This window comes from Lissotriton helveticus, chromosome 8 (assembly GCF_964261635.1).
Source record: "Lissotriton helveticus chromosome 8, aLisHel1.1, whole genome shotgun sequence".
NCBI classification, from domain to species: domain Eukaryota; kingdom Metazoa; phylum Chordata; class Amphibia; order Caudata; family Salamandridae; genus Lissotriton; species Lissotriton helveticus.
In genome coordinates, this window is record NC_136069.1 from 607,790,284 (window position 1) to 607,802,962 (window position 12,679).

The 12,679-nt window shown below is 43.0% G+C and overlaps 1 protein-coding gene across 1 annotated transcript in view; it reads left to right on the top strand.

The window, feature by feature from the left end:
- Window positions 1-12,679, top strand: part of UCHL3 (ubiquitin C-terminal hydrolase L3) — a 364,417-nt gene that overhangs the window by 130,171 nt on the left and 221,567 nt on the right. Inside the window, exon 4 of the mRNA XM_078657433.1 lies at window positions 10,052-10,099. Coding sequence (XP_078513559.1) covers window positions 10,052-10,099 — 48 coding nt within the window. The remainder of the gene's footprint in view (window positions 1-10,051; window positions 10,100-12,679) is intronic.

The following is a 12,679-nucleotide window of genomic DNA, read 5'->3' on the forward strand; positions in this document are numbered from 1 at the left end:
TGGGCAACCCAAATCTGGGTATCAAGTCTTTTACCAGTCATTTGGCTGTCGAGAATGCATCATTGTTCTTTACTGGATACGCCTCCACCCATTTTGAAAAAGCACAAACCTCCATCTGAATATACCGACATTATTAATGGAGTCATTTAAATGTAATCCATATGGTCCTCCTTGAAGGGCATCTATGGAGGGGCAAAATATCCTGGTGGAGCCTTTGTTCCATTGCCTACATTGTACTGAGCGCAGGCCATACAGCGTTGGCATATCTACTCGGCTTTTCTCTTTATCTTGGTGTTTGCCCCAAACTGCAACATACTATTGGTCAACCCATCCCGACTCAAATGAGTGGGGCCATGCATCATCAAAGTCATCGGATAGAACCGGGCATTGGGCAAGGGATATCTTTCTCTGTCTAGAGTCATCCAACAACCCTGAGCCTGCATGCCCGTTTTGTCCCAATTGGTCCTTAGTAACTTGTTTCTGCATTTCAGCTATTCCTTCACGGCTAAAGTTTTGTGGCCCCTTTGCCATGTCAGGGTCAAAGTGGGTGACATATGTGAGGGCTGTGGGGGAGGAAGCAGTCCTCTTGGCTGTTTTTTCTGCAAAATAATTTCCCCTCCCCACATCATCTGTTATTTTCTTATGAGCGCTACATTTTATCACCAACACTTTGGCAGGTAAGGACAGTGCATTCAGTAATCTCGTTATCAACACCCCATGTTGTATTTTAGCAACTTGTGAAGTAATGCACCCGCTCTCAGCCCATAATCTACCAAAATTGTTGGGCGACACCAAAGGCATATTGGCTGTCCATACAAATGTTCACCGTTTTCCCCAAGGCCAGTTTCTCAGGCTCTGGCTAGTGCAATCAGCTCTGCTGCCTGGGCGGAGTTCTCAGGTATCTTGCATGTCTCTACTACTGTATTGAGAGTGGTGATAGCAAATGCTGGCGTAGTACTACCCACGCCTTGAAAAATCTACTCGCCCACTCGCAATTGCGAGTAAAAGTTTATCAGGTTGAGCTATTTTTATCACCTACTAGTGGCATCTGGTGAGTCAACTCAGACTTGAAAGGATCAGGTGTTCTTGTTCCTTCAGAAAGTGAATGAGCAATAATGATGCCATTATATCTTGTTTTATCTTAACACGTTTGCTGTCTGTTCAATGAAAGAGGCCAAATATCAGTTTGTCATTTAAATAATTGCTGCTTGGAAAATGAGGTTTATTTTTCTCTTTCTTACTAGAGTTAGAGTTTTTTTGTCAAGTGAGCTGTCTGAAGATGTGGGCAATTTTTCTTTAACACATAACATTTAAATAAATACCCTGTAAATTAGTATTAGAAATATTAAAAAATATATCCGAAATTAAAAAAGCATTTTTTTTTGTAAATAAGTGTGATGCAAGAAGAGGTAAATATGAGCAGTACAAACCAGAACACTTTACTTGGTGATGTGCAAGTGACACATATTTGCAGAAACTATTTCCAAACATCATTGTTTGTACACTATATAGTTTTATCAGTACAGCTGCATGTCAGTGGGAAAGTTTGTGGCCATTTCAATGTAAAATCTGCTGATTACAAATAAGTGTGCTACCACTTTATGCTTTAGTTATTTATTTATTAAACATGATAGTTTTTAAACATGGTTTGAGAAACATTCCTGGCCCTGCCCTGATGACAATGCTGTTAATGAACTAAGAGGCAAGTCAGGAGTCATGTGTATCCTAGATGTGGCTAGATTAGTATTATATAGGGAAAGAAAGTTCAGTCTATTAAATTTAACAAAGGTTTTTTGTACAGCAGACATCTTGAACACGCGCATTTGAAGATACTCTCATGTGATAATGAAGAAAATGGCAGTTCAATGAATTTAATTATTTGCCCACGATTACATCATTTGAAACCAGTTTATGGGCATTACAAATAGGTTGAGTAGATTATTTACGTCACTAGACCTGCATGTCTAGTAACATTTTCAGGATTGTTCGAGGCCTGCTACCATTTAGCAATTTAAAACAGGATCCATCCACCCAGAGATCTCATCCCTATCCAGCAAAGGCACATTGGACAAGTCGATCTGACCTTTCTTTGCTCCTCTGTCTGTAACATGCAGTCATGCACTTCATCCATGCCATCACACTCAACATTGCACACCACAGGCAACAAGGTAGCAGGATTAATAGTCTGACATCAGCGTAACGTTACATGTGGGCTTAAAAGATACAATTTATGAGTCAACCGTGTGTTGGTAAGATGTTGCATCGTTGTCCTTTCAATAATAAATCCACAGAGTGAGGTAAAAAGACGTGTATTGTGTGTTCCATAACCAAAGTCTTGGCATGTTGAAGGGAGATTGCAGCTACTGTGCACCACCTTTAGACACAGGAAAAGGTCCTGAAATACCGTGTATAGCGTTGCTGAAAATTAGGCACATGAGTGCTTGTGATCACCCTGCAGCTGGATGAGGACAGAGAATGCACCACCATTCTTTTCGTGGTCTTTCTCATAGTCCAGGAAACTCAAAGCCGGTGCACTACGCAATATGTCCTTCAGAGTCCAGAACGTAACAACATGTTCCTCGTTTCAAGGGAGGGGATCCTGAATGTCTATTCTCGTCAGTCTTAACAAAGATTTTGCAATTAGTGAGATATTAAGTATCCAGTGTCGATAAAAGTTGGATGTGCTAAAAAAAAAAAAGCACACATCTGCTGCTTGGTGGTGGACTGAGGTATTGCAAGGATGGCCTGCACCCTTTTGGAGTCCAGTCGCCACTGGCCTTAAGACAAGAGATGACTGAGATAGACCACCTCAGTTTGAGCAAACTGTATTTTGTCTGTGGAAGCCTTATGACCACGAGTAGCTCAGAAACTCAACAGTCTGACAGTATCGGTCTTTATCCTCTCCGACTAACAGTAAATAGTTTATATACTGTATCAAAATCACACCAGGACTGCAATGAAACCCATTTAATTCCTTTGTTAACTCCTGATTATATATTGGGAGACTTTCAGTGTAACTCTGGGGAATCCTTTTAAAACAGGAGTGACCCCTCCCCATATTGAAGGTGAAGAGATACATGCAATCTACATAATAGGGGATAGAGAAGAAAGTGATTGGTACGCACTGCTACAAGTGCGCATGTCTGTTTGGCCAGCCGTCTTAAGGTTGGCCAAACAGGCATGCACACTAAGGTTTCTCAAACCCAGCTGTTTTCCACATCCGGGTGGAGAAACAGCATAGACTCCCTGTGCCTGAGTGAGCATCAAACCAATCTATCCCAGGAAAATACAATTTCTCAGAGGGCACAATGAATAGTATATTAACAGTATTAGGCACAATAGGGAACTAGACTACCACTATCTTTTTAATTTCTCTCAGGTCAACTACGAACCTCCAAGAATCTCCTTTCTTCTTACCGTCCCCTTTTTGAAGACTGGGAGTATAGGGTTCTTATAAGGAATCACTGATATTTCTTTCACTGTGCTCTCTTTTACTAAATCCCGGATTATCTTCTGCAAATCCCTTCAACCCTCCTGTGATATTCTGTACAATCCAATCCTAGCGGCAAGGTCTGCTCGGGTACTTCCAGATAATTTTTCCGAAAAATCTTACCAATACAACTACTATTTTTACTGACACAAGACCCCATACTTGTCTTGCAAAAGCACTGGAGCAATACGGGACTCGAACCACCCACTAAACTCTATAAAGTCATATACGAACGGGGGACTTCACCCACCCGTATCCTTATCTTCACTGGGGAACTGACCCCATGAACAGATATCTGCAGTCAACGTTTTCCTTACCACATGTAAGGCAGCTCTGTTTTACCATGCGATACAATGTAGTCCTGGTTCAGTGGGATTCAGCCGCATGTCGTAGGGTGTCCCAGAAGAGTCCATGGGCTGTGACTGCAGGAAACGGCCCCCTCCCTCTGCAGGCATATGCTTCGGAGCCGTCAGGATCTCCGTGCCCTCCAACCGTGGCAGTTACTCCAAGGCTCCGACTTGGTTAATCCCGGGTTTCTGCACCATTTTGTTAAAGGAAATTTCTCATTCTAAATAAAGCATGGACAAATGCAGATGTTAGCAGTGAGGAAGCAAAGATTATTTGCTTGAGCAAGAGCAGCCAGTGACCAACTGCACTGTTCTGCTTGGCGTTACAATCAACAGCTTTTTATAAATTTCGAGCTATGTAGGAGAACATTAAACTGAAGACACCAGGCGATAATCAGGAGGCGTACCCAGGGTGCGCTGAACCTGCATGCAAGCTCATTCTTAGAAGACCCATAAGCTAAAAATGTTCTGCAACTGGTGTTTGCATGTCATCAATAATGCATACTCTCTCATTCTCTCCACAGACATCTGTCCTCGAACCTAGAGACTGGATGGTGGCATTGGACCTGCAAAATGCTTATTTCCATATACCCGTCCTGCTGGCACATTGGCCATACCTGCAGTTTGTAATGGGACAGGCGTACTTTGTTTGTGGTACTTTCCTTTTGTTTACCAGTGACCCTCTGGTGTTCACAAAAGTGATACCGGTGGTGGCAGCACCCCTTTGGAGGTCCGCAATGCCATTCTTCCCCCTACCTCAACGACAAACTGTTGAAGGTGGGCTCACCCCAGGCAGTCTTCAACCACCTCCAGATTACGGTGATCCTCCTGTCATCCCTGAGGTTTACTATAGACATGTTGGTCACAACTGACTCCTTCTCAGATGCTCTCTTTTATCGTAGCCATTCTGGACAAGGTTTGGTTTTGTGCCTTTCCCCCAGGAAAGAGATTACAGGACATTCAGATTATGATCCTGATCTTTCAGTCTCGTCCTGGATTACAGTGAGGTTGACTTTGAGGCTGCTGGGGCTGATGGCCTCCCTCCTGCATCCTGCTGGTCAAGCATGCCAGGTGGTATATGCGGGATCTGCAGTGAGATCAGAATTCCTATTCTGCCCAACATCAAGGGGGCTCTCCGACCACGTTCAGATCTTGGAGAAGACAGCGAAAGACCTGCAATGGTAGTTGCAGGACCGTGATTGGGTCAGCGGCAGAAGCCTCTCCCTACTCCACCCAGAGCTGACAGTGGTGACCAATGCATTGCTTCTGGGTTTGGATGGCCATCTGTGAGAGGTGGAGATCAGAAGTTTGTGGTTGGTCTCTGGTGGAATCATGGCTCCACGTCAACCTTCTGGAGCTAGGTGCCATTTGGTGGGTACTGAAAGCCTTCCTTCCATCTATCAAGGAGAGGCTGGTTCAGATGCTCATGGACAACACCATCCCCATGTGGGTTTGCAACAAACTGGGTGGGTGTGGTCTCAGACCCTGTGCCAGGAGACGCTGCGCCTCTAAGAAATGGCTGGATCTACAGGGAATTTTCCTTGTGGAGTACCACCTGGTGGATTTTTTTAACGCTAGGGAAGAAGAGCTCAGCCATCGGTGCCTAGTAAATCATGAGTGGCCATTACACCTAGAGGTAGCGCAAGGCCCTCGTCTGCCAATGGGGAGAACCTAGTCTTGATCTATTCGCCACCGCTGAGAACACGCAATGGCAGCGCTTCTGCTCGTTGGAGTTTCCAAGGTACTTCTTGCTCTGAGATGCTTTTAACTTCTGAGTGGACTCAGACTGATGTATGCTTTTCCATCAATACCACTCCTGCTCGACTCAAGAGGATCAGGGCAGACTGGGCCCAAGTCATCCTAGTAGCTCTGGACTGGGCACGGATAGTATGGTATCCAGAACTCTGGGGCTTGAGCGTATATCCTCTGTTCAGGCTGCCTCTCAGGTGGAACCTGGTATTGCAGCAGCAAGGCTGTGTTCTGCACCCAGTCCTTTGCAATCTCCACCTTCATGCTTGGAGATTGAGTGGCAACAGCTGACCACCTTTGACATTCCTTCTGAGGTGGTTGATGTCATGTTGGCAGCTAGACTTCCCTTTGGGGAAAACCTGTATACTCCGGTCTTTGGGAATAATTTGTGGTTTGGTTCAGCACCTGCCAGATTGATCCCTTCCAGGCAAAGTCATCTGGCGTTCTGTTTGTTTTGTTTCTTACCTGGCAAGGCTGTGCGTTGGGCATGGTTAAAGGTTATCTTTCGGCCCTTTCGGCTTCCTTGTGGTTGCTAAATTGTCCCTCTTTGTTTAAGTCACCATTTGTGATATGTTTTTTTAAAGGGCTACACATGTTGTTTTCTGTGTTGTCCGTTAATCCACCACACACTACTGCTGTTCTTCCCAAACAAATTGGTTCTGTAGATGCGAGCATCATTTCTACCAAGAGCTGTGACGCTGGTTCATGTCAGTCACACTATCACCCTTCTGACATTCTATGCTCCATTTACACCCCTACCAGCAGGGAGGGGGAACCCAAAAGAGTGCTAAGCTTTCACATTGATTGAACCAGAGACCACTGGTGAGACGATCAGCTCTTTATAGGGTTCTCTGAAAGAAAAAGGCTAGATACTGCAGAAGAAAATAATCTTCAGTTGGATCGTGCTCTGCATTAAACAGCTCAAACAGCAGCCTCCAGAAGGATTGCGTCCCTATTCTACCAGGGTCAAAGCTGCTACCACTGCTTTAGCACGCTGAGTCCCTGTCCTAGACATATGCCCGCCAGCTATGTGGTTGTCGCTCCATATGTTCACAAACCACTAATGTCTGGACAGCCAGGTGTGCCAAGAAGGGTATTTTAACCACTCTTGACCACTCAGAAAGTCTTGCAAGACTTTCTGGTTTGAGTTTATTAAACGGCCTGCCTCCAAATAGGTACTGCTTTGGTATCTATTCAAAAGGTCAGTAATCTGCAGCTAGAAGTCTCTTATCAGAAGCAAAAAGTGACTTACCGTCAGTATCGCTCTTTCTGGTAGAGACTTTATCTGGCCACAGATTCCTCACTGACCCTCCCATTCTACTTGTAATGTGATTGGACTCCATCCATTATTAAGCTCCCAAGTCTTTGAATCTGCACACTGGTCACAACCAATTTGCTCTTGAAGCTCTGTGTCTGAGGCCACGGACAGCCTCCAAAGCAACTGATGCCAGCGCACAGGGTGGTGCCTAATAGGCTCTGTGTGTAATTTCTGTAGTGGAACGGCGTTCGTTTTGAGCCACATGGCACCACCTGATGGCTCGCAAAGGAACTTCTGAAAAGATTCCGGATCAAGTCTGATACCAGGGGGATATTCAAAAGCCGAGGAATTTGTAGCTAGATGTCTCTACTAGAAAGAGCGTTACCGAAGGAAAGTAACTTGTTCTTTAGGAAACGTACTCATAGTTCAAGACTTTCTCTGGAATCAGGATCTGTAAAAAAGCTTTAGCAAAATGTTTTAAGTCCAACTATGAAGCAGGGATTGGGACAGTAAATATCTCAAATTACAGAGACCCTACCTGATAATAATTGAGTGGCTGTATGATAAACAAATTGGCCCCACATTTGTGATGAGAAATGGGCTTTAGAGAGTACCCAGGTGCTACACTTGCTTTTCGGAGCTAATCTAAAGTCCCTCCAACCCACTCCCGTTCCGCTTGCTGCACAGTCTTCAAGATATCATATGATATTGTCAGATACCTAAACTGGAGAAAAAGTTAACTAAATAGACCCCTTTGTGTTTGAGGGAATTGTCTGGACCAGGTGTTGAGTTTGCAGTGTTTTAGTGGTCAGGACACTATTGGAATAACAAGACTTGGGGATATGATGTCAGTAACTGTGTTAGGCTCATTTGAGGATATTCAGGAGAAATACAAGCCCTAGGAGAGCTAATTTTTCTTGTACTTCCAACTGTATCACACAATTACTCCATGTATAGAGAACTTAACTTAATTCAATCCATTAAAAGCCTAGTTGCGAATAGTGGAATTTAATGTCCATAAAATATCCTAGGTGTACCGTTCTCTAGTAACCAACTCCCCAAATTCTTTTGATGGGCTGAGGCCGAAATGGGTTGCAGACCTGGAGGATTTGACAGATGACCAGTGGCAGTTCATATCAATGGTACATTCATTTGCTGTAGGATGACGTTTGGTCTGGTGTTAGCAGCTACAGTTTTTCTAGAGTGCCCTGCATAACTTGTTTAATGCTATTACTGTTGTAGGTTTTATCCAGGATGACCTTCTGGTGGATGAACTTGATGTGAGATTAAGGATTGTTTTAGAAATATCAGAGAAAGTTTTGACATTAAAGGGAGAAAAATTACTGTTTTGTAAATAATTGGGGGCACCTGTGTCATCGGATGAGGGGTTGAGAATGGAGGAAAGTCTGCTTAGAGAAATCATGAAGACATGAGAGTTGACGTTTTGGGAATAAGTGTAATCGTTTCTAGGCAAGGCATTCCAGCTCATAAGGAATATGGCTGGAAAGGCTATTCATTTGACAAGATTCGTCAAGGTGTAAATTGTGAGTGGTTAAATGGATGGAGATTAGAGTCCAAATATTAAAAGGAGAATGTGAGACAAGCATTGATATTAGGAATGTTTGAAGGGGCTGAGTGTCATTATACCCAATATTAATAGATATGGTATGGAGTGGTTCTATTGCAAAAACATAATAGGAATAAAGTAACAATTCTCTTTGTTTTATTGTTGTGAAGGGGGACATAACTAAATTGCAGTGCTATTGAGAAAGAGGTGTTCGTAGTTTGCTGACCTATTTGTAAATTCAAGATCTTAGACTTCGAAATAGATGTGTGGTCTTAATTGATTGTACCTTTAGAGACAAGTTTACCTATAAAGGATAAATGAATATTCCAATGCAGATTTGCAAGTGAGTAACACTATTGCAGTAATATACATTCAATTTTTACTTTGTTGATATACAAGATCGCTGTGGATCAATTCCTAGCATTCCCTAATTTCCATAGCCTTCTGGAGGTTAATTGGCTATAACCCCTCTTCACTTAACGAAATGAAAAACATAACCATGGCTCTGTGTGCACGTACCACGTGCGCTGAACCTTACCATTAGGTTAACATATGTTTTACATATTGGATGACTTTGGGAAGGCTTCATATAGATGAACATACTAAATAGAAAAGGAAAACAACAGAAGAAATATGGAGCAAAATGAAGATTGTTATTTGAAGAATAGCCAGCAAAAAAGACTTCTGATTAGATTCAGAAGTTTATTTGGACTAGCCCTGAAGAAGGTTCGTTTTGGAACTAAATGTGTTGACTGGGTTGGTTTCTTGCTTTTATGAACGTGATGTAATGCACAATAAAGGATCAAGATCAGAAACTGAAGTGTACCTGGGATAGATTTTTGAATTTGAACCAGAAAAACAATGGACTGAGTGGTGGACTGTTTTTCTATAACAACATGAGAAAGGGATAAAAATTTACAAAAGCTATAGGAATTACTTATTAGGAGTGTCTCCTCATTGAAGTAACAGCAATAACGTAGCTTGTACCTGGGGGTGGGATAAGATGGTGGACTATTTCTCAATATTACCTTGATCTGTTAACCAGTAAGAGCATAGTGGAGAAGCCATTAATAATGTGCTTGGTACACCTGAAAGGGGAATATTGGATGGACGGTAAGAAATGATGGATGATGAATATGAGCTACTCTAGAAAACGTCTGACTGAAACAGCAAATTTACTGGCCGGTAATACAGCCAAACGTGTTTTGTCTAAATACCAGAGGATGGTGGTTTAAAAAATGAGCGCCATTGATTTTCTTCCAAACGCACATTAGCTAGTGGTTTTGCATTTTTCGTCAGCATGTTTGCTAGCACCTTTCAAGATTTAAATGAAATGATGTGGTTTTCTGCTCTAAGGAATTGACCAGACGATGGGGAAGGGCCTAACTGGAAATTACATACGAAAAAAAAAATATTTAGACATTGGTAATACTAGCTCCGAAAGTACTATTTGAAAGCATATCATTTAATTGTATTCGTTCTGTTCGCCCCACCAGTCGCTGCAATCCTTCTTACCAAAACCTGCCCTTGTTATCGTAAACATTCATTTTATGTTCGGTTTGCTGCACTGCATGTATACTTTTATACCCATTTGTGTTTAAAAGAAGTCTTACAAATAATTTTCTCCATTCTGATTTCAGAGTATTCGTTTGAGTCACGAGACCAGTGCGCAAGAAGGACAGACTGAGGTATTGATTATTTATATGTTTTTTTCAAAAATATATTTTGAAAGTGAAGTCACGAACATTTACTGTGTGGAAGCAGAAACATGTTCTATTGCTCAGTGGTTAGGTCAAAATACAATCAACAAAAGCACTTTTTTTTAGACCATTCTGCCCCTCATTGTCACTTTTAAATTATGATGCGACAGAAATCTGTTTTGGAAAATAAATGTTGTTCTTTGGGGAAATTTTCGTAATGTTAAATCATTTGTGTCTAAAGGATGATAGTGTTGTGCCAGTATTGTTTTAGCTGTATAAATCGAAGTGGTACTGCCATTTTTGGTGAATTTAACGATTAGAGGACTAGGACAGAGCTGTTCAACCATTGCTTTTAAAAGAAGCCTGAGATGGTCACAGAAACCTGTTTATTTTTATTTACTTATTTTATTTATTTTTTATTTTAGAAGTTTTGTGTAGCACTAGCTGGACCCAAGGGTATCAGAGCGCTTCACAGCAGGTACAGTTATGAGCAATTTTTGGCAAAGACAAACATCTGCAAGTTACCCACTTACGAGCATTCACAAACAAAGTTACAATACAGATCTTCAGGCTGCGGGGTATCAGAAAGAGGAGTTAGTTATCTTTCCTAGAGTCAATTGTGTCATTCACAGTGCGGTCAGGAGAGCTCAAGGAAGAGGGCTTTGAGAAGGATCTTGAATTTCGGGAAGGAGGTGGTTGTTCGGGGGTGGAGTGCCAGATCTTAGGTGCATTTCCCGCAAAGGATTTGCTTGCGGTTTTGAGTTATGGTGATTTCAGTGGGATGAGTAGAAGTGTGTTGGAGCTTCTGAGGTTTCTGGCCAGCCCTTTTGAGTTTGGCGGCCAGGTGTTCTGGTTTACCAGTGTGCAGGGCTTTGTGGGTGAGACAGGCTGTACGGAAGTTGGCTTGTTGGTCAATAGAGAGCCACTTCAGTTCCTTGAGTGCCGGAGAAATGTGTTCGAATTTCTTAGTTCCTGTGACCATTCTTGCTGCGGCATTGAGTGTTGTGGTCAGGGGACCTAGGTGGGATTTTGCTGTCCCGGTCAGGGCTGCGAATCCGTAATCAATTCTGGAGAGCACCAGTGCCTGGGTGGCTTGTTTGAGATCTTTCGGGGGGAGGAAGGGTTTTATTTTGTATAGTAGTTTCATATTTAGGAATGCACTTTTGGCGGCTTTTGAAATGTGTTTTTTCATGTCCAGTTTGGGGTCAAGGGTAAAACCTAGGTATTTCACCAAGTCCTTTGGCGCAAGGGCCCCATTGAGGGCATCAATGGCTTTGAGCCATTCTTCGATTTGGGGGTTATCATCTCTGTTAGAAATGAGGAGAACTTCTGTTTTCTCTTGGTTGAGTTTGAGGTGGTTCGCTGAGAGCCAATGTTGGACCTCTTTGAGCGTGACATTTAGTCTGTGTATGTCTTTGATCGTGGTGGTTTCCAGATAAAGTTGTGTGTCATCTGCATAGAGGTGGAAGGGGATGTTAGAGTTCCTGAGAAGAGTGGTGAGGGGTTCCATGTAGATGTTGAAAAGTTGGGGAGAGAGTACTGACCCATGGGAAACTCCTCTGTTGACGGGAAGGGGGTCAGACTCCGCGTTATTGATTTTGATTCTTTGCGTGAGGTTGAGAAGAAAGGAGGAAAACCAGTTTAATACCGTCAATTCAATGCCCGCTCATTCCTGGAGGACTTTGAGGAGCAGGTTGTGATCAACTGTGTCGAACGCGCCCGATAAATCAAGAGGAATGAGAAGGCTGCATTGGTCTGAGTCAAGTGATTTGTGGAGATCGTCTTAAGACGTTTAAGATTGCGGTCTCGGTACTGCATCCCTTTCTGAATCCTGATTGAAGAGGGTCTAGTAGCTTGATATTCTCTAGGTGTTGGGTTAGCTGTGGAAGAACACATCTTTCAAGAGTTTTGGATAAAAGAGGAAGGTTCGATACCGGTCTGAAGTTGTTCATGTCCTCCGAGTCTAGCCCGGGTTTTTTTTTGTAGCGGTGTGACTTGGCCTACTTTGAGGCAGTCTGGAATGATTCCCGAGTTCAGTGAGCTATTGATGATTTTCCACCAAATTGGGGCTAGGGTAAACTTTAGGTCTTTAGCCAGGCTCAAGGGCAGCTGGTCTAGGGAGTGAGATGAGGGTTTGGCAGAGGCGATCAGATTGACTATCTCTTCTACCTGGATGGGGCGGAAGGCGGACCAGGGAGTGGGTGTGTTCGCTGGGATGTTGCCGTGTGTTGTTGGCCTCCAGTTCTCCATGGGAGTGGTGGGGAGTGTGCTGAGAGACAGGTCAATTTTGGGGATTTTTTTCTCTGAAAAAGTTAGCAAAATTGTTGCAGTGATCTTTGGACGCCACTATTTTAGAAGCTGTCGGTTTGGATGTTTGGTTCCTTATGATGTTAAAGAGTTCTTTGGGGCGGTTTTTTGCATTGTCTAAGGAGGAGCAAAAGAAAGTTGTCTTATTGTTCCTAATGTGTTTGTTGTGGTTTCTGCGTGCTTCCTTGAGTTGATCACGGTGGAGGGAGGAGGGCTTATTCCTCCACATTCTTTCTAATGATCTGAGGTATCTTCTTTCGT